Source organism: Propithecus coquereli, unplaced genomic scaffold (assembly GCF_000956105.1).
Source record: "Propithecus coquereli isolate 6110/MARCELLA unplaced genomic scaffold, Pcoq_1.0 Scaffold323, whole genome shotgun sequence".
In the NCBI taxonomy this organism is placed as follows: domain Eukaryota; kingdom Metazoa; phylum Chordata; class Mammalia; order Primates; family Indriidae; genus Propithecus; species Propithecus coquereli.
Genome location: NW_012148875.1, coordinates 1,881,852 through 1,905,566, shown reverse-complemented (window position 1 = coordinate 1,905,566; position 23,715 = coordinate 1,881,852). Strand labels below are relative to the sequence as shown.

General features: G+C 34.0%; 1 protein-coding gene across 1 annotated transcript in view; it reads right to left on the bottom strand.

The window, feature by feature from the left end:
• The window catches only part of LOC105815265 (uncharacterized protein KIAA1109-like), a 155,863-nt gene that overhangs the window by 12,108 nt on the left and 120,040 nt on the right, over positions 1 to 23,715 (bottom strand). The window contains 13 exon segments of the mRNA XM_012650412.1: positions 97 to 254; positions 693 to 843; positions 1,775 to 2,032; positions 2,782 to 2,919; positions 4,998 to 5,177; positions 6,308 to 6,508; positions 9,456 to 9,657; positions 13,250 to 13,389; positions 13,924 to 14,085; positions 15,781 to 15,982; positions 16,545 to 16,725; positions 17,956 to 18,171; positions 21,070 to 21,320. Of these exon segments, the coding sequence (XP_012505866.1) occupies positions 97 to 254; positions 693 to 843; positions 1,775 to 2,032; positions 2,782 to 2,919; positions 4,998 to 5,177; positions 6,308 to 6,508; positions 9,456 to 9,657; positions 13,250 to 13,389; positions 13,924 to 14,085; positions 15,781 to 15,982; positions 16,545 to 16,725; positions 17,956 to 18,171; positions 21,070 to 21,320 (2,440 nt within the window).

Sequence of the window (23,715 nt, the reverse complement as noted above, 5' to 3'; positions counted from 1 at the left end):
CCACGGGAAAAACTCATTGCAATCAATTTCTAAAAACTTTTTCTTAAGATTTCTGTTTTGCAGATATATTAGATCAGTTGTAAAATTTCAACATACCAACCATCTCCAAAGCATTGACATCTATTGTCCCTCCAACTACTCCTCCTTTTGAATCTAATTGTGATCTTCCCAGACCAACAGACATGCTAATCTCTCGATCACGGTTACTTCCTACTGAGAGACGGCCCTGGCTCTTCAAACCACTAGTTGTCCAACTAAAAAGAGGAAAAAGGGTTATTAAATAGATATATGACTTCTAATGTCATGAATTAAAACAGGATTTAAATTAAAAAGAAGTTAAATCATATTATTTAAGTAAAAGGTCGAGTTTGACAATGAAACAACACACTTCTTATAAAAACTATGTGGTAAATATTCAAATGTTAACATCAATGATGAAGCTTTTTTCTTAGCTAGAAAATTACTCTAATTTCCTTATAATTTTTACTCTTTTTAGAACATATATTTCATGCTTTTATATTATAATATCCTTAGGATTAAGCCATTTTCAGGATAAAATAATTTATATCTTTTATCTACTATCTTTAATTTCTCAAAAATTTCAGCATTAAGAAAAGGTTTTGAATTGCTTTACTACAAGAAAAATTACAAATAATGATTGAATATATTTCCTTTGGATATGAATAGCTTACGTTGTATTGCCCATTACATTACTCATATTCATTTGAACGTTTAATTGCTTCAAGTTGATAGCAAAAACGACAAGTGTTTCCCATGGGGTCCCTTGTTGGCTTGCTGCTTTGTTTGATTTGTTAAAAGGTGCTGATGTTTTTGAAAGTGAATCTAAAAATAGAAAAATCAAATACATGTTCATTTACATAAATGTCAAGCCAATTATAAAGCAAAAACAACTTTTATCACTATAATCCACAAAGTGGAAATATGATATTCGTGTATTAGAACCTAATGTTTAATGGTTGCCATATTGCCTCTAAAATAATAGTTACCATTTACTGAATGGTTAGTAAGTGCTGGCAGCCTTATTTCTTGAAAGTTCATGAAATTCTATATGGTTCCCACTTTACATGAGGAAATTCTGGGGTGCATGGGATACAGCAGCAGAGATCATTCATCACCCTGGGATTTTCATCACAAATGAGAAAATCATAAGGTGCTGCTGCCAAACAGAAGCTCCAAAGGCAGGGACTGTTCTGAAATGCAGAGGCCAGCTGGGGTGCCTGTCTTTATGTTCTTACGGACTCAGTGTATATCTTGATACCTGCATTTGCTCATTATACTTTAATCTTGCCTTGTGACAAGACCTACATCATTCATTTTTACATATTTGAGCACAAGTACAGAGCCAAAGGTAAGTATAAAAAAAGTTCAGAAAAACACTGACTAAATAAAAGAATGACTGAATGAATACAAAGATTAACTTTTTCAATATCAAGGCACCTTCCGGGACTTTCATGATGCTGTAGGTTTATTTCTAAAAATAACTGTACCATATGGAGCACACTAACAATACGCTAATTCCTCTCTCGCTATCCCTTTGCAAAGCTACTAGCCATCTAGCTGTCTCTTCTGCTGGCAATACTTTGAAGTGTTTGTTATTTCTTATTTTATTTGTTTTTGGGTTTTTTTTCCCCTAATCTATCATAAAAACCCAAAATGAGTATCTTCCTACAACTGGGGCTAAAATCTGGGAGTAACTAAGATTTTTATCTTGGGAACACTGGAGGGCTATTGATAGCAGAAAGAGCAGTGTTACCTCTTTGAGGAACTGAAGAATCAGATACACTTCTTGATCTTATGGAAGCTGGAGATTTTAGACTCTGTGCTGCTGTCCCTGGTGACATGGTGCTGTTTGTCATATGCTCATTGAACACATTAGGTGACTGAGGCATGTGAGTGAAGGAGGCTGACTGACTTGGCTGCTCCCAGGTCTTGCAGTAAGCTTTTCTTGATGATTCAGGGGAAAGATGCTGGCTTACCCCTTCAATGGAATCAGGTGTCCCTGGACCAGATGCTAGTAGAAAAGTAGAAAACAAACAGAAACAAAATCCAAAGTAACTGGGTAAAAATCATGATATAAAATAATTTCATCCATCCACCATTTATAATCATATTACATATTCCCTCTAGTTCTCTATTTAGCAACTGTATGGCAATATACGGTTTGCAAAAAATATTCCAGTATTTTATTTAATTCTCACAGAAACTCCATGTGAAGAGCAAAACAGGTATTCTGGTCCCAGTTTGCAGGTGAGGGAATAGACTTAGACCTAGGACTTTTAATATTTTCCACTAAATGATGCTGACGCTACTTTTCACTTCCATCGCGCTCTCTTGAGCTCATTACTACAATATCCAAGTCTGAGAGACAAATGTAGGTAGATGGTAGCATGTCCACAACACTTTCTGTTTTCCATGCTTATCTAAACGTGATTAACTTGGATGGTTAAATGTATTTCTGCATTTCCAGATTTTACAAAGATTACAGAGTAATCATTATAGAATAAAATGTCAGCTAGAATGTAATCTCTAAGAGGGTAAGACTTTGGTCTGTTTGGTTTTGCGATACGTTCCCAGTATTAATGTCTCCCCAATTCTTGGCATATTAGAGGGGCCCAATCAATAGATATTTCTTCAATAAGTGAATGAATCGCATGGTACAACTTACTGAATAAGACCAAGTTTGTGTTACCAATCATGGATTTTGCTACTATTGGAACCAAAATTTAAAGCAATCTGATTATAATTACATAATAAGCTTACTTGGCAAATTTATAGTTTGGTCTCCGAGGAACAGACGTCTTGCAATACTTCTCCTATACCATGCTCTTGGAAATGCCAGAATTTCACTGAGTCGACGCATATCATATTTAAAGGAGGCAGACCCTATATCACAAACAGCTGATACACAAATAAAATTTGTTAGAATAAATTTCCAAAACCCTTAATGTTTTCACACGGTAGGTATAAGACAGGACATTATACAGCTGAACTACATTTATGTTATAATTCATGAAATACCGAAATAAGTTACATATTATGATAAGCAAGTGATTATATGTACTTCCACAAATTACAGAAATAGCATATTCTAACATTAGGTTCATTTCCTTTTTTGGAGGTGATGGCAAGTTGGAATTCTATTATCACTGTATCCTGAAACTCTCAGAGAGTTCTAAAGATCAGTCGTAGAGTCAGCTCTGAATTTTAACACAGGGCTCTTCTGAAATATGGGAAATGAATCATCAGGATGAGCTGGGATACAAGATTTTTCAAAAGGAGCTGCAAACCAAATATCTATGTGTCAGGGACTACTGTTTTCCTTTTAGACAAAGAGCAGTGACTTTTAAAAAGACAAAAAGCATCCTGATGGCCAGGGTTGTGCTCTGAGCATTCTTCTACTCCTCCTTTATGTGCTCTTCCATACCTCTATCACAGCTCCTGTAGGATTTACATCTCAGTGATTCCCAAAGCTAAAGTTTCTGTTTTTGCCTGAGACCATACCTACACAGCACATCAGCCAACTGCCTACCAGACCCTTCATCTAAATGTCCTAGAGACACTTCCTTCTTTGTTTTCTAAGTTAATGGCTTCACTGGTTCTTCAGTCATCTAAGTTAAAAGTCTGAGGCATTCTTGTCTCTTCTACTACCCCTTTTACAACTTGTCTTCGACCTTGTGGATTTTCTTATCTCTCTCTTGAAACCACTCCTTTTTCTCCTTTTTCACTGTTACAATTCAGGCCTTCACCCACTATTGCTTGGTCTATTTCAGCGGCCTCCTCAAGCAACTTTGCTCTCCCACCTTTCATGCTGCCATTGACTCTCTTTCTAAAACACTAATCTGAAGCTTCACCCCATTTCTTAAAAACCTCTAATGGCTTCTTACTGCCCACAGGATCAGTACCTGACTCTTTAGCCTGGCATATTGAGTCCCTCCACAATCTGGTCCTGATCTATTTTATCAGCTTTATCTCTAACCATTCCTGTCTCCTGGTGCCACCTACTTTGTACAACCAATTAAATGTTCAGTTATACCCCATGCTTCAGCCACAGCAAAACAAAGTATGACCCAAAAGCATATTTTGATGCTTCTGTGCCACTGAATGCCGCATTGCTACCTCCAAAAATATTCCTATTCAATTTGCAAGATCTGGCCCAAATATTATTTCCTTTGTGAAGCCTTCTCTGATATCCCATATAAAACGTAATTTATTGTTTCCTCCTCTTTATATAAACCTCCATTATATTATAGCATTTCATTTATAATCCTGCACTCATTTATTTGTCTACACATAAGACCTTGCCTTATTCATGCCTACTCACCCCAGTCACCTAGCAATTTCTGACAAAAGGTCACTGAGAAACATAGGCTAAATATTTGTTTGCTGAATAAATATTGGGTTAAATGAACATACCATATTTATTTATTATAAAAGTTTTCACTCATTTAGTACTCTGAATTCTTCAAAATGTTCCATATACATTTAACTTTAAATACTCAAACCACAATGCAAAGAAAATAAGTAATTTGCCCATAGTTAAATAGCTAGTTATAAAGCTAGCAATACATATGCATACAACTCAAGATCTTCTGACACCAAGTAAAAACTTTTTAATTTCACTTATCCCTATTTAGTACTATTAAGCATTTATAATCACAAAAACAAAACTAAAAAGTCAGAAATTTTACCCATTCATGGTAGAGGAGAAGTGAAGAAAAGCAACTTTTAGTGATTTAATTAGGCATATTTTGGCCCTTGGGTGATATGTCTATCCATTTATCTAGAAATCATATTTCTAACATTGGACTGGACTGAGATAGTACAGTAGGCTGGACTGTTATTTCTCTCTTTTAAATTAATTTTATAACTGAAAGCTTAAGATTAAGTGTACTTAATACTTAAACATTGTTAAAACAGAAGCCATTAATTAATTCTGGAAAACAATATTTTAATTTAAAAACTACAAAATTGAATACCAGATATATTTATTAATGTAGTGTCCATTTTGCTTGCAGTCTTGCTTACAGATGGACTTTCAAAAAATGAGGCACCTCCTGAACGTCTTATCCGAGACAGGCTTACTTTTACAAATTCAAGGTTTATGCTGAGTGAATCTTTTCGACCAGTGACTGAAGTGGGTTCCTCATCCACATTCCCTTAAAAAGAAAGCAAACAAAAACGCCCCACATCTATATATATATACATACACACAGCTAATTTTACAATCCAGTGTAATATGCCATCAATTAAAATCATTTTAGGTAAAAACTTAAGCAGAATGATCTAATGAGCATTAGCATTCCTAGTTGAAGAGGTTCAAGCCCATAAATATAATTGGTGGTTTTTACAACCCTTTTCCAACAACAAAAACTCACACTGACATGGAGTATGTGCCATCATTATTTGTCTAAATACAAGTCAAAAGATATTCACTAATAACAAGATCTTGTGGGCCAGGCGTGGTGGCGCACGTCTGTAATCCTAGCACTCTGGGAGGCCGAGGCGGGTGGATCGCTCAAGGTCAGGAGTTCGAGACCAGCCTGAGCAAGAATGAGACCCCGTCTCTACTAAAAATAGAAAGAAATTAATCAGACAACTAAAAATATATAGAAAAAATTAGCTGGGCATGGTGGCGCATGCCTGTCGTCCCAGCTACTTGGGAGGCTGAGGCAGTAGGATCACTTGAGCCTAGGAGTCTGAGGTTGCTGTGAGCTAGGCTGAAGCCACGGCACTCTAGCCCAAGCAACAGAGTGAGACTCTGTCTCAAAAAAAAAAAAAAAAAAAAGATCTTGTGCATTTTTAGTGGTTCATCTGCACTTTAACATGCCAAAAAATTTAATTTCACTAAATATCTGACTTGAATAATAGTCTCATTTAAATTAATAAACATAACCCACACACTTTAAAATTTTACTTTTTAGGATATAATTTCTTATACAAATAGGTGATGATTTGGTTAAGTTGTTTAAACATATCAGTAACATAAGTAACTTCTGATATCCAAAGAGATTACTGTGCTGTTTCTATCATTTAGAAAATATTCTGAATTTTTAAATTCTTGAATAATTAATATATCTGAATTACTTATTGCATATTTCTACTTATGTAGGGACAAGATAGATATTATCAAAAGGGAAAAATATAAAAAGGTTCTGATCTTAGTTTATATCCCTTATTAAAAGTATTATGATTCATGAAAAGAAAGCTTGAAAAGATGCTTGAAAAGTTTGAAGAAACTTTAAAAGATGCTACAGACTTGAAAAAGACACAAACATGCAAAGTATACCTAATCCTCCTGATCCAGATGTAAGGCCAGAAACAGCGGTTTTTTGTTTTCCTGCTCCATATGGATGAAATACATAAAGGGAAAAGTCAGACATGCATGCAGTGAAGCTCAAGCCAGATGAACTACTGCTGGAACTGGTCAGATCTGACTGACTACTACTGTGTCGACTTCTGCCAAGAGGGCTGCCTAATCCTGACGAACCTGTAGTGAACACAAGAAATTCAGAATATTTATAAGCAGCAAGAGAAAAAAAAAAAGCAGTCACAACATGTTCTCAAGAACCAACTACAATTTCAGAATAAAACAGAAACACTCAAATATTAACAGATCAATAGATTTAAATCCTTAAAGTTGAATTGAGGACTTAGATGTATTTTCTAATTAATTTATGTTATAAAGTAGGGTTGACTACTCTGTTCATCTTTAAAACAATCATTTATACATATATTTGGCTTACTGCATGGTTTCCTATTTCTATTCTCCTTTGTTCCACTGGAAGAAGGCAGTGGAAGAGGCCCAAAAGAGGGGGGGTTTTAAGCAAAGGGGAAGGAGAACAAACTGAAGAAACCATACATATACCTGGATTCCACATTTCAGTAAGTAGCAGTGGAAACAGAGCAAGGTAAGCAAATGCAGAAAGTAAAAGATCTTTTTCTCTCAGAGCCAAGTGTCCTTACTGGTAACATTTACCAGCGATGGACAAACAAATTCCAAATACACTTTAAGCATAAAAAAATGAGACCATCTGAAGAGAGCATTATAGAATTTTGCTGTCGATTCCAAAATTATCTCTAGACCTCCTTTGGAATTATATATTACAACTGTCTACTTAACTTCCTACTAGAATAAGTCAGAGGCATTTAAAGTTTATCATGTCCAAAATTGAACTCCTATCTTTTTCCTTGAATCTGCTTTTCTTCCACTGTTCCCCATCTCCAGCAAGTGAACACTTCCATGCAAATAGCTCAACCAGAGGCCTGGGAGTTACTTGTCATTCTTCCTACTCCTGACTGTCATGTAATTTATCACCATGTCATTTCTACATCTCACATAAAATAAAGTCCATCCTTTTCCCTCCATCTCACTGCTGCCATTCTAGTTTAAGTTATCAACTCTGCCTGGACTACCGAAATGGCCCACTGATCTCCTTGCTTCTTTCCACTCTAATCAACTGCCACAGTGCAGCTGGACTGTTGGTCTCAAAGTGTAAATCTGAATCATGACCATCCACTTCCCTGCTTAACCTATCTGTCAATGGCTTCCCCACATGATCTGGCTCTTTCCTCTCTCTCTAACCCTTTCCAGTGCCAGTCTCCACTTATAATAGCTTTTTTTTCCTTTTTGTTTTACAAAATTACCAAACTTTTTCCCGTTTCATGGGTTTTGTATTCTCTATCAGGAGTGTTCATTCTCCCAACTCTCTGCTTAACTAACTTATACTCACCGGCTTCACATTTCCATTTAAAATAAGCTTGTTTGTTTGGCTATTATTATTTGTTTCTCCAAATCTGTTTTAGGTTCCACATTAGCCAGTACCATGTCTATTAGTTCAGTTCACTACACTATACCTAACCCCAAGCACTGACCCAGACCACACAGACATTCAGTAAAGGTCCTTTGAAAGAATGGATATTGTTACAACCTACATATTTATTTTCATCATCATTCCTTGAAAGTTTTCTGATGAGAAAATGAGGGGTGCTGTTCATTTTTACTATTTTCTAAAGAATCACAAAATGTGGGTATAAAACACAGTTTCTCATTTTATATTGCTTTCACTATCTACTCCTAGCATAGTGCATATGTACTGCTATAATAATTTAAGTGCTAATAAGTTATGTGACTTTTATCATTAAGAAAAAAATGAACATTCCAAAAGAGAAATGAGCATGGGCATATATTTATCCCTCCTCCCCCAAAAATAGCCAATAAAGTAATATAATACAAATTAAAATAATAAGAATCCCATCTTAATCCATCACATTGACAATGATTAAAAATAAATTTAAAGCTGCTTTGGGAAGAATACAATGATATGCTATCCATACACATTGTGGTGAGAGTATAGAAATCTTACAGTCTTACCAGAGAGTAAAAGTATCAACCACTTTAAAAATGGTCATATTCTTTAACCTAAAAATTTCCACTTTTAAGAATTTGTCCTAGGACTATGTTTTTGTTTATAAATATTTACATACAAAGATGTTCATTTTAATATTACTTAAAAAATAAAAAACAAAACAAAAAACCCAGGGAATCTCAAGTATATGATCAAAATGATGAACTATCATACAGCCATTAAAGTTATTTTAGAGATGAGTATTTCATAATTTGGGAAAATATCTATGATATTTTAAATTTTAAAAAGTTACAATTTTGCCTGGGAAAAAGATCGTACCACTACAAAAATGCTAGAGAGTAAGAACTGATGACACTGGTTATCTATGATAAAGGGGTATTATTTCTTATTTTTATTTCATCTTTAGTACTCTTCCGTTTTCTGCATTTTCTATAATGAACAGTGAGCTACTTTTATAATTAGAAAATGTGTTTTCAAAAACCAATACTACTATTCCAATATTTTGTTGACAACACGACTCCAGCAACGATATTGTGGAGCTAAGTGTTGGATGATGGGTGACCACAGCAGCAATAACTTTATTGCTAAGAAATCAATCTCTTTGTTTTAAATTGCCATTTAAAAATATATACATGCTACTTGACACAATTTTATTTCAGTCTGATAAGAAATCCTCGGGAAACAGCACTATGTCCCTTATTTTCCATTTGTAACACTAATTGCACTTACATGTAAAATATAACTTAAAATAAAACATTCAAAAGTACTTGAATATGTGAATTATTATACAACCGTTACATCATAATGCTTGGAGTGTGTACATTCAAGCCAACACCAACATGCTGTCTAACTGCCATTCAGTTAAAAATACAAACTAAAGGGTACTCAAGTTCAAGTAACACATGAAATATACTCAAAACTTCGGTCTACTATAGATTTTTTCTTATAAATAATTCTTAAATATTCCTTTTCTAAATTTATTTAAAAATATCAATTAATTACTATCAAAATATCTATTTAAAAATAGTATTTGGGTTTATACCAGACAAATAAAAGGATGTTTCAAACCTGGTATTCCAGTTTTGCTAGCAGAGGTCTTTGTTCCACTCTGAGCAGCATTGCCTCCAGGAGACAAAGTCTCTGCAGGATATGTACTCCCTAAAGTCTCCAGTTCTCCTCGGTTGGAAGAAAACACCAAGTCCAGGGATGGCAGCTTTAGCATGCATTCTACTCTTGATACTGGTAAACAGCTAAACTTGATCTGTGAGGGCTAAAAATAACAGCCAAAAATAAAGGTTTCTAGGAACAGGATGGTTAAAAATTTTCATATTAGATTCCAAAAATTACATTTAAAATTCATCTTGGTTTAATATACTAAATTTTTCATGTTTTACCATTTGATACCTTTTTTTTTGGAGATAGGGTCTCACTCTGTTGCCCAGGCTAAAGTGCACTGGTGTTATCATAGCTCAGTACAACCTGAAACTCCTGGGCACTAGAGATCCTCCTGCCTCAGCCTGCTGAGTAGCTGGGACTACAGGCATGCGCCACCAGGCCTGTCTAATTTTTCTATTTTTATAGAGACAGGGTCTCGCTCTTGCTCAGGCAGGTCTCGAACTCCTGGCCTCAAGTGATCCTCCTGCGTTGGCCTCCCAAAGTGCTAGGATTACAGGCGTGAGCCACTGAACCCAGCCTTCATTTGACACTTAAAGCTTTATTTTGTGTTTAATGTCTTAGTGTTTTCAAATAGAAGCATGATATATAAATCAAAATGTATTATCGAAATGGTATCATTTTGAAAAAGGTAAGTGTCTGAGGAACTGTTTCTGAGCAATAAATCCAGTTGACCCTTGAACAACACGCGTTTGTTCTGGTCCACTTACACACAGACTTTTCCAACCAAAGGTGGATTAAAAATACAGTATCCCAGGAAGAGACTTTTTGTATATGGACCGTGGGACTTTAGTATGCATGGATTTAGGTATATGTGGGAGGGGAGTGGTTCTGGGGCCAATCCTCCAAGTATACTGACTAACGACTATTTAGACATTTAGATAATTCAGAACCTTAAAAATATTTATGCTTACATTAAGCTTGTTCATAATCAAGTCTTTTAAGGGAAGTAATCTCACTTATATTAAAGTTTAAAAACATTATTGTATTAATAACAAAGGTTTTATAAACCCTCAAGTCCTCCTCCATTATAGATTTTCATCAGACCTTCAAAAAAGCTAATATGAAACTCCAGAATATCAAACTTTAGCTCTTCTGGCCAAATTGCTATTACAGCAAATAGTTGGAACAGTTGACCATAGTGTTTCCTTTATTCTTAAGACTGATTATAAGATTTTAATTGAGGGTAAACTAAATCCTGAAGTTTGGATATAAGTAATTTTTAAATACTCCTTAATAAACAGATTTAATCACATATTAATAGATAGTCTCAAAGGCCTACTGATAGGACTGCATTTTAGAATAAAATATTAAATAAAAACTACATAACTCTTTGCAAAAATTTTAACAAAGGTACTACTGTGACTTTATATTTCAATTACACTTTATATTTGCCCAGAAAGAATCCTAATGGCAAGAAATGAAGATGCCATATTAAAAATGGCATGAGATGCTTAAAAAGGGACTTTAACTTATACATTTTTATTTTTGCCACAAAAGCATGATATCTAAATTTTAAAAACCCAAAAATCCATGAAAACTTTTCAGTAGAAAAGTGAATATACGAAGTTTGTTCGGAAAGTATCCAGCCATGTGCTATGAAAAATAGAGACATTTATTTAAGAAGATACAAGAAACACTGTGCATAGGACGCCGCCACCTCAGTCCCCTTCAAAGTAGGCACCTTGGGACCTCACAGAGCTCTCCCGGCATCTCTTCCACTGTTCAAAACACTCTGCAAAATCCTTTGTTGGAATTGCCATCAGCTGCCTCATCATATTTTCCTGAATCTCCTGGATGGTCTGAAATCTCTTCCTTTCAAAGGTGATTTTAGTTTTGGGAAAAGCCAGAAGTCGCAGGGTGCCAAATCTGGGCTGTAGTGGGGTTGAGTCATCCAGGTAATTTGATGTTTTGCCAAAAACCTCTGCACCAGACGTGATGCACGGCGGACGCGCTGTCATGATGGAGCTGCCAATGCCCAGCTGCCCGTAGCTGCGGCTGTTTCCGTCGCATTGCATCTCTCGACCAATGGAGATCACTGAGGTAGTGCTCCTCATTAACTGTTTGGCCTGGAGGAGCGAACTCATGATGGACAACACCTTCCCAGTCAAAAACCACAGTTAACATGGTATTGATCTTGCTGTGCCTTCTTTGCACGTGGAGAACCAGGTGACTTCTGCTGGAATGACTGGGCCTTCGTTTCCGGATCATAGCTGTATACCCACAATTCATCTCTGGTTATGACCTTCTTGAGGAAATCTGGTTCATTGTTAGCGGTCTGAAGCAAGTCATTAGCAAATGCAGCACGATGTTCCATCTACTCTGATAGCAGAAGCCATGGAATGCATTTTGCCACGATATGTTTTATGCCAAGATCCTGCATCAAAATCTTGGACACTGTAGTTTTTGGAATCCTCAGATCAGCTTCTAGTTCTCACACTGTCAGTTGCTGATCTTTGTTGACTGTAGCCTATACACTTCAACGTTCTCAGGAGTTCTGCTTGTTGCAGGCCTTCCAGAACGTGGATGGCTTCCAACAGATTCTTGACCACCTTTGAAGCGTTTGTGCCACACTTTTATTTGTGCTGCACCTGTTGCATCTTCCCCGAAAGCCTTCTGAATCATCTGAATAGTTTCTGTGAAGGCATGTTCAAGCTTAACTCAAAATTTGATGCAGATTCATTGCTCTACTCGCTCAGTCATTTTGAACACGATGGCTACACGATACACACGCTCACACAACAGTGTCTAGCGCCCCACTGACAAGTATAGTGAAGTCATTGCTCACACATGTGCGTTACAGTCCACTCTCCTTGGCTGCCAGGTTACATCAATGTCGTTGAAACAGTTCTTGTTATATTAACAATGGCTGGATACTTTCTGGACAGACCTCATAGATGATCACGGATAGGAAACATTGACTTGTGTTTTCTATTAATACTTCACAAAGGTGCAAAATCGATACTCATTCAATAGAAACTATACTTCAAGTACCCATAAAACCATTCTGTTTTCACTTTCAGTACAGTATTCAATAAATTACGTGAGATATTCAACACTTTTATATAAAGTAGTCCTTGTGTTAAAAGATTTTGCCCAACTGTAGGCTAATGTGTTCAGAACACATTTAAGGTAGGCTAGGCTTGGGTTAGGTATATTAAACGCATTTTCTACTTACTTTCTTACTGAGTCATGATCTACTACAATCATCATCCCAATTATATCAACTTTTCATATCAAAATTTCAAAAGTATTTTCTAGTTTTAGTTATAATAATTACTATAGTATACTGCCTTTGTGTGTCCTTGTTTGTGATAAACACTCAAGCCTTCCTATTTTTTCCCTTTCCTTTCATCTGCTTTGTTAATCAAATTATAACTGTCCGAATCCTTAAATAGTATTAAAAAAGGTCTACTACACCCCCCAGCACAACATTCTGATAACTGATATAGATTTTTCGACTTACCATATTTTCAGAATGTAACGCCACATAAGTTGAGGAGCATCTGTATATACATAAAATTTTACATGTATTTCAGGCAACCTCCAACCCATCATAGACATACTAAATAAAGGTCCATAAACCCAAGATTAAGAAAATTTTAAAGGGAAATAACACTGAAATGTTCAAATAAACTTAAGAAAAACATTTTTCTTTAAACCAAAAAGGAATAAACGAGGTATATCACCTGAACTCGTACATAAACCACAACATCTACAGGGAAGGAAGAGTAAGCAGATGTTGAAGATGACACTAGTGATGTTGTTGATTCTTCCAATGGATCTGGTATTTCAAAATGTCCCATATCTTCATCTTGTGAGCTGACAGCTGTTAAAATGTTTAGTTTTAAGTTGTATTATTAGTTCATGGACAAACTATTTATTAAAAGATTCTCATCTCTTATACCAGTGAGATGAGAGGTATGAACACCCAGAAACATTTATTTCTGTAGTCTATCATGCTACAATTCTTCCCCTATTCAAATCTCTTGTTTATTTCCCCAAATTCAAATTTGCCTGCTGCTATACCAAACACTGTACAAAGAAAACAGTGATTATGCTCTTGCCCTAAAGATCATTTCAGTCTAAGATGCACATCCTTAATGTAGGACCTAAGGATGATAATTTTGTCTTTAACTAGCTATGGCCATGGGAAAATTATATAACCTCACTAGGACTTAGTTTCTTCATTTGTGAATGAGGATTAGATGATCTCAAGTTCTTTTTCAGTTCCATAAATTCTTTTAAATTTATAATTGAATATGTTATATAATAATGTACAATAGCATTAAGAAAACCTTGTAAGTAATAAGATCCCAAAATATATGTGATGGTGAAGTAAATATATAAGGGGGATGCTTACCTGTATAATTCCTTTCAATTGGTGTAATTGGGATAGTTTCCAGAGCCTTTTCCAGAAAGTCTAACAGGCAGGGACTAATAACCATTTCTTCTGGCAATGACTGAAGTGCTACCCAGGCATATAACTTGGCTGTTTTTACTCCTCCGCTTCCTTTTCCTTTGGCTAGAACATTTATAAATGTGAGGTATATTTAATGGAATTTAATAAAAAGTTCCGATTAACCATAATATAATTTTGTGAGAAATTAGAATTATATGACAATTTAATCAGCTAAAGCACCTAATACTTAAGACCATACAAGAAAGCAAAAAACAGCAGGTTGATAGAAATGATACATTAATGTTAGAATACAAAGATGATTAATGATGTATAGGATGGTTATACCTATTTGCTCCAGGTCACAAATTTTGGTTCAACTTTTTCAACTTTATACTTTGCTAAATCTCTCATCAGCATTAGTCCTTTTTTCCATTTAAGAAGATACAGAGAACTTTAACAATTACTTAATGGCAAGTGAGGAAAAAAACATGATTGTTTTCAGGCATTCCATACTATCGTTAGTTTGTACATATTTACAATGCTTCCCTACATGGGATGCCATCTTTCTTTACTTCTACCGAACTAAATATTTCTGCTTCAGTAAAATGAATAGAATATCTAACAAAGACTTAGCTAACTTTGGCTTAGGTTTCTAACTCTAACATTTATTAGTTGTGTAAATCTAAGAAAGACATTCAACTTCTACGAGCCTTAACTTTCCTCATTTATAAAATAGGTAACAAAATCTGCCATGCACTTAATGGACACAGATGTGCCTTGTCAATTAAAAAGTGACATAAAAATATCAGGCATTACCATCACGGTTACTATTTTAAAAGGTTTACATATCAAATTCTGTCTCCCAAATGAAACTTTTTCAAATAATTCTTATCTAGTCTGATATTCCCTTTTTTGGAAATTCTACCATGTATGTAAGGTATCATTTATGTGCTGTGGTACCCAGATTCCAAGGTGGCTTCCAATGATCCTTGGATCCTGGTATTCATGCTCTTGTATAGTTCCCTCCCACACTGACCTGCATGATCAATAAGATACTGTGGAAGTGGTGGTATGTGACAGTATGTGGCTTTTGAGGCTAAGCCATAAAAGATATTGCTGCTTCAGCCATGTTCTCTTTTGGGTCACTCCTTTCGAGGGAAGTCAACTGCCTGGTCATGAGAACACTCAAGCAGCCCAGTGGAGAGGCCCACGTGGGGAGGAACTGAGGCACCAGTTAGCCAGTCATGTGGCACATGATGGAAGCCATCTGGCTCTAGTCAAATATTCAGATGACTGCAACCCTAGACAACCCAATCTCATAAAAGACCATGAGTTAGAGCCACTGAGCCAAACTGCTCCTGAGTTTCTGGTCAACAGAAACTGTGTTTGACATTACAAGCCATTAAATTTTGGGTAATATGTTATGCAACAATAGATAGTTAATAAATGTGGTTAAGCCCAATGTACTCTGTCTTAAATGTGTAAGTTTGATATTTCTATCTGATAATAAGCTCCCAAATTTGAACTATAATAAACTACCCTTTTCTAAATATACCTAGACTTCAAGTTTAATAAAGCAAACTATTTGGTATATTAAGTTTATTTTATAACAGATACTCTAAAAGTAATATCAATTTGAAAAATGTCCAAAAGTAGGTGGCCCCACACATCTATATATGAATTTTATATAGTCATTATTTACAAGTCTATGTCCTTTTTTCTTAAACATGTGAATCTGAAAGTCTCAATAGAGCAAGTAGGTGATGACTAAATATTAATAAAATATGACAAAAAATAGAGCATATTCTCCTTAAATACCTGAGGGAATAGGTGGGGGCTGGGGAGGAAGTAAGGTGTTAGTCTTGCTCTGGACAGTGCAAGGTAAAGGAGGAGAAGGAGGAGATGTTGCACTATCTTTCATACCATACAGCTTGGACTCTTTGGAGAGTGTTCTTGGCAAGGAAGATCCCCTGGAGGCATTAGGTGATTCTGTCTTTAGCGTCTTGGAATTGTAATGCAACTGTTGTGAAACAAATAAACTTTCAAAATTAAAATTATGCAGATGAAGAAAACCAAGAACTGTAGAAAAATGTGGTAGAAAGATCGCCGGTCCAGGGGTCAGATGACTGACTCAGTTCTGATTTTTACAAGTTAGCTTTGTGATCCTGGCAAGATTCTTTGTTTTCTTTTCATTTTTTAAATTAAAAAGGTCATTTCAGATAATCTTTAAAGTTCTTTCCAGCTCAGTACTCTATGATTCTATAATTCTAGAATTTAAAAAATAGTTCTTTAATGAAGTTGCATTAGGCAAGGTTTAGCAAATATGTTAGCAAGTATATTATGAACATCAATCCATAAAAAAGAAAACTAACTTCTTTATGCCAAATGTTCATGGAAAAAGCTATATAAATAAAGTGGCAACCTGCAATTTAGATATTCTTACGTCCAGAATATGGCTATATTAGACAAAAAAGTCACAAAGTCTCATTTTAATATAATGAGCAAAAGATAAACATATGTGATAGAAAATAAACATTGTTACTAATAATCTAATCTCTTATCCTAGGCAACTAGGCTTTTACCTTTACATCAACTCCAGGAATATAAAATACTGTTGTTTCTAAGTCACTAGGCTTTGTCTGTAGAGATGATGGCACTTTCTTGCCAGTCATTAAATGGGTGGTAGAAGCATAATTTGTTTGGAACTTCTTCTTTTTTGAAGGAGAATCTTGGTCCAAGCTCCTGGAACTCCGATCATAACTCCTATGAATAGAAAAATGTTTTATCTTTTTTTAAAAAAGATAAAATTTATCTTATTTAAGATAACATTTGTCTCTTCTTTTGCTTAAAAGCAAAGTTTTATTTATACAGTAAATAGAATGTAATCTTTCATTTAAAAAAGTGAAAAAGTAAAGCTCACCAGCATCTCTGGCTAGACTGGTATATGCCTTGCAGGAGTGATGTAAATGCTCCATTTTCCGTAACTACATAGGGCAGTTATCTTTTTTCTTTCCTAAGTTCGTGACTATTTCACTTGAACATATTAGGCTGAACCCAATGAACTTGCCCTTTATGTAGGTATAAAAAACCACCTAAATATTAGCCATTTATTATGGATTATTATGGTTCAAACAAAACAGTTATTCTTTTTTTAAATCATTGCTACTATATTTGTAAGAGATTTTAACTGTTTCGATTGCCTTTTTATTTTCTCTCTCATTTTGTAAAAGCTTCATTAGACAAACAGACCAGTTAAAAAATCTTTTATTATGGGAAATTTCAAACATATAAAAAATAAACAGAATAGTATTATCAGTGATCCCCACGAACCTATTACCCAGCTTCAACAATTGTCAGTATTCTGCTATTCTTCTTTTATCTATATCTCCACCCATCCACTCAATTTTAACTATTATTAATTTTTATAGTTCATTTTTAGATGAGGAAAGAAAAACAAAACAAAAATTCAAAGAAAAAATAACTTATTGTTAAGCCTGTTTATATCATGATTTAGTAAACGATGGAAACAAATTGTAAAGCTGCAATTATATTCTCAATGTTTAGTCTACTGAGGCCTCTCTGTGCAACTGTCTCTCAACCTTTCTTATTTGCGAACTCATCAAAACTTTCAATCACCACGATACCTCTAAGCATTGTATTGTCATTTAAAACAAAAATGTGTACAATATCAGGTCAGAGATTGATAAATTCATGCTTGCCGAAAGAAAACTTCCAAAGATATAACTATTTTAATTAACAAATTTGCCAGACTCTAAATCAGACATCTATTTCTAGTTGCCAGAAAATACTATGCACTTGTTTAAGGAAATTGTATGCTATGGAAATAATGACTTGACCATTATGACCATGATTAAATCTATTCTTTAAATTTGCATTTTTGGGACGGGAGGAAGTTTTTTATAATTCAGTGATATAAGAATGGTATTTCTAAAAGACAAAGTTACATGCACTCTTTTTCAACCAATTTCATACCTTCTCAAACTTATATCATCATGTTCTTGTAGAAGGGTGGTTGGGTGGAGTACGCATTTTCCACTATCAATTTCAACCCGTATATCAAGTTCAAAGTCAATATTTCTCTCTGTAGCTGTGCCACTAACACTTCGGTTGACTGGTGTTGTTGGCCAGCGTTCTGTCAATAGCTGATGAACAGCAGCAAAACCTGTTGCTTTTTTACGAGAGGTATGTCTAGAAAAAGAACGATCGATCATTATGTTGCAGTGAACTGGGAAGTCTTTTTAACAAATTATTTTCCGGCGTGTTATGTGAACAATAGTTTGTGAATAATTTTACTATTTTATAAATTCACATAAATTATTCAACTGGCTCATACTAATTGAAGTTTTTCCTAAGTTTTGAGTCACATTTTATTCAACATCTGTGTTCTGAGTAACTATTATATGCCAGGCAATGTGCTAGATGACAAGGACACAGGTATAATCATGGCTCTTAAGGAGTTTGATATCAGTGTATGAAGTACATTCTATATGTTAGAGAAGATTTCATTTTCTCAAATTCTATAAGTTAAATGCTACTTTCCAGATTGTATTAGAAGACAGAAGAACAGGGAAAGAAAACTACTGTCATATGCTTTTTACAAAACGGTGTTGAGAAAACTGGATATCCACATGCAAAAGAATGAAATTGGACCCTTAGGTTATACCTTACAAAACAATCAACTCAAAATGGATTAAAGACTTAAACATAAGACGTGAAACTATAAAACTGTTTGAAGAAAATATAGGGAAAAAGCTTCATGACATTGTTCTTCACAATGATTTCATGGATATTACACCAAAAGCAAAAATAGACAAGTGGGACGACAAACTAAAAAAGCTTCTGCAGAGCAAAGGAAACAGTGAAAAGGCAACCCACAGAATGGAAGAAGATATTTGTAAACTATATATCTGATAAGAGGTTAATTTCCAAAATATATTAAAAACTCTAACAACTTAGCAGCAAAAGCTCCTAATAACCCAATTAAAAATGGGCTAAGAACTTAAATAAACATTTCTCCAAAGAATCAGTCAGGGAAATGCAAATCAAAATCACAATGAGATAATATCTCATCCGTGTTAGGATGACTATCATTTAAATAACGACAAAAGACAACATGTGTTGGCATGATGTGGAGAAAATAGAACCCTTGTACACTAATGGTAGGAATACAAAATGGTGCTAGGGAAAACAGTATGGAGATTGCTCAGAAAATTACAAATAGAACTACCATATGATCTGGCAATCCCACTGCTGGTTATTTATCCAAAAGAACTGAAATCAGGATCTCAAAGAGACATTAGCACTCTCGTGTTAATTACAGCAGTTTTCGCAATAGCCAAATAGCTTTTGGTGTAACATTCATGAAATGATTGTGAAGAACAATGTCTTGAAGCTTTTTCTCTATATTTTCATCAAACAGTTTTACAGTTTATAGTATTCAGCCTTAAAAAAAGAAGGAAATAATGCAATATATGACAATACGGATGAACTTGAGGACATTATGCTAAGTGAAATAAGCCAGTCACAGACAAATTCTGCATGAAGTAGCTAAAATAGTCAAACTCATAGAAGTTTCATACCTGACTATCCATCTTATGCAAGATGAATAAGTTCTAGAGATCTGCTATACAACATTGTGCCTACAGATAATGATACTGTATTGTACACTTAAAAATCTGTTCAGAGGGTAGATCTCATGCTAAGTGTTCTTACCAAAATAATTTTTTTCAAAAACTTATCAAATTATATACCTGGAAAATATGGTTACACTAATGTGAATTATATCTCAATAAACCTGACTAAAAATATTTTTTAAAAAGGCAATGTACAGTATGATAGAAAAGTATAGAGATACAGAACATCTGTCCAGGAGTACAAATGTCTGACTTTTAGGATTACTACCAAAAGAGAAAACTTAAAGGGACGTATTTATCCAAGCAACTATAAAATAATTTTCCTAAAACTGAATTCAAGATTTATGTTTTAAGAAATACCAAAATACCTAGAAAAATTGTTAAGAAAAGGCTCAAACCTGGACCACTGTGAAATTAAATGTAAAGATAATAAAAAGACCCTAAAAATTGCCAGAGAAAAAACAGACATTAAAACATCAAACAAACAAACAAAACCAAGTCACATTTACAGAACAAAAAGGATACCAGCATATGCTAAATATTGATGGTGAAGATAATGGAGGAATTTTTTTTACTTAGGAGAAGACATAAATACTAGGCTAGAATTCTGCACCAAACCCAATAATCAATCAAGTATGAAACAGAAAAGTTATTTTAGACATGAAAAAATGAAGAAAGTAGATCTGCATATATAACACCTTTCCTTATAAGTTATTTGACGATTCCGTCTAGAAAAATAAGAGAATAAACCAAAATATGATGACATAAGGGATTCAGGAGTTAGTGGCATTAGTCTAGGCAAAGGAGGAAAGAATCCCTACAGCTCAGAATGGAGAAGATTGAAGATGGGGGCCGTTTCTTATAGACCAACTTTCAGTTATTATTTTTGTGCTCAACCAATTTCTCATTATTACCATTACCAGAAACTCTTAATATTATTGTCACAACCTCACTTGAAGGTGGTTTAAGTAGATCTTTATAGAGATCTTTATAGCTCCTCTTGAGAGCACATTCAGAGCAAGGTTTTATATTAATATATGTCCTTTATTTCATTAACATCTTCTCATCTTATTTCTTTCTTCCAAGAATTTGTTGAAATCTTCCATTCTTTGCTAACCACTTCCCTTTACTACTTTTCTATACTTTTTAATGTCAGGAAGAATATAGCCCTCTCCTTTATTTTAACTCGTAACCACATTTTTATTTCCATTTTCTTGACAAGGATTATCTTAGATAAATAAAGTTAGTGATTTGATGAAATCCATTTAAATTAAAAAAATAATGCCAGATAGAACCAAATTACATTAATAAACTAGGGATATGTCTTTTAGTCTCTCTTGAACTAGGCACATTAAGAGATTTTTTTTTTTGTAAAAATTGTCTTATATATAACACTTTAAGCTCATTTCTAAAATCTGAAATATTACCTAAAGATCTTAAAAAGGGTACTCACGAGGGTTTCCTGTAAATATAAAACCTTTCCCTCTCATGGTCTTCATCCTTTTCATCCTTCTCAGAATCTTCACTTGAAGAAGACAAACTGTCATCCCGTCGGCCCTCTTCAGGTTGGAAAGGAATGCCTGGTGAAAAGCCTCCTGGAGTTTTGGGAGAACTGAACACGGAACATGATCCTTCGCTATATGAGTAATGGGATGGACCTTCAACGGTTACTGACAAAAGGTCCAGTTCTGTCTCCTCTGGAAACTGATTTGTAAAAAGAAAAAATATGAATCAGATTTGTATTTCAAGTTCCTTCTCAATTAAAAAAAGAAACAGAAAAACTATGTAAGTTTAAACATTCAAAAATTTTCTCAGAGTTGAATTTCGGCACTCTGAAGTGAAAGAAAGGTCAGATTTATGAACATGCAAAATGGTACACCAAGGAAGGAAGCAGAAGGTCAAACCACAGAAAGTCACACCACTGACATACTAGAAATCAAAGTGAAATTTTAGTTTATATAAACATACATTATCATATTAATTAGTGCACATTGTAATTCTTTCAAGCAGAAGTTAAATGTGGAAACAAAAGAAACGTGATCAACTGTAAATCAGAATGGCAAGAGCAATTAGTGATGGAAATGCATGCATAATCAGTACAAAATACATTATTAGTAATATGTCATCATGCCAGTAGATGTTTTTGCGGATATATCTTTTTAAAATGAGCCCCTCATGGATTGAAGAATTATGTATAAATATTAATAGTTGAGTAATAAAACAAGTAACCATCAATCAATCACTTAAGAATGTTGTATTTTAAGGTAAATACAATCAGCTCTCTATATCTATCCACGGATTCAATCGACTACAGATCAAAAATATTTGGGGAAAAAACAATAAAAAATAACAATACAAGAATAAAAAATACAAATAAAAATGTAGTATAACAACTATTTGGTAGCATTTACATTGTATTAGGCATTATAAGTAATCTACGGATGACTGAACATACATGGGAGGATGTACATTGGTTATATGTAAATACTATGCTATTTTATATAATGGACTTGAGCATTTGTGGATATTGGCATCTATGGGCATCCTGGAACCAATCCGCCAGAGACACCAAAGGGCTACTATAGTTTGTATTAAACACCATGTCATTAACTGACAATTTCACCAGGAGGCCACTGTATTTAAGTAGGTAAAAAAAAAAAAAACAAACCCAAAACAAAACAAAAAAACCCTCAAAACTTTCTATAACTTGATTTTAATTCCTAGCTTCATAGAGTTGTTTGAGTATTGCTTGAGAATAAGGCTTTGTAAAGTATAATGTGCAAGGTAATTTATGTGCAATTTATTACTAAAAACTCCTGGATGCTACTATTAGATACATAGTGAAATCCTACAATCAAAATTTCAAACATTTGCAGAATCCAAGTGTTATTTTATGTAGTATACATGCTATTAAGTAAACAAGTAAATCAGATTTTATTTGTTAGAACATTTTCCAATTTTTAAAACTGTGGTAACAGTTTATATAGATTACTATCTCTTTGTTTTATATTTATTTTATATTTAACCATGCCTTAATTACCTATTTTCTAATTTATGATTAGAAATATCTAATAAACTCATATCTATTATCTAATTTATGATTTTTAATGTCATTTTTTTACAAGCAGGATATGCTATTTAAAAATAGGACTTGAATCATTTTAAATATTAATTCCTTTAAGAATCACCTAATTAGCAAAATCCACTCATGTAAATGACTTCTTTCCAAGATTTTTTAAGAAAAAAGGACATGTTTGTCAAGCTCACTATACTACAATCAAATAGTTCTAAAATAAAATCCAGTTTTGACTGAATTCAGTAGAACTATAGGGTATGTATGGAGACTCACGCTTCGAGTGAGGAAAGGAGAACAAAATGTATCTAGAATAAGTGCCAGTTTTTAAGTATAACTTGACAGAAAAATTCTAGACTAAGATTTATATATCTGGTATATAATATGCTTAAAATTAATTGTAACTTTTTACGGTTTATATTCAAAGAAAATATTTGGCTTACAAAAATGATAAGTGATTGTGTAGCACATTTTCCAGTTTTGAACATGAGAATAATTTTTAAAATGAATAGTTTTATAAATGCTCTTTTATACTAGTGACTCAAAAGAAATAACATTCAGTGATTAATTTGTTCTGAATTAAGTTTGATTCCAGTTTGAAATAATTAACTAATCTTTGTTTTTGAAAAGATTCATTTTGTAGCTGAATGTAAGGAAAACCTGATTCGCTTAGGGATTAGCAAATAGCTAATAAATTGCAATTTTTGGTTTATGATTTGGTTGAACTGATTTGATAAGCTGATTTAGACTTAATTTTGAAGATTAAAATAATATTAAACTGTATAGAAGCATAAAACAAAAGTATATGCATGCAAGACCTTATGAAATATACATGATCACAAAGAATTCAAATAATCTTAAACTTTTATGTAAAATATTTCTGAGCTGCTTTGAGTTTAGTTTGAAATGAGAGGAAGACATTTTGAAAGCAGATTTTCAGGGTGGTTAATTAGTTTTAAAGCAAAATTTATGTTGTTCTTAACAAGTACCTGAAAATACCCTTCCCCAGGACAGCTGGATTGTGGT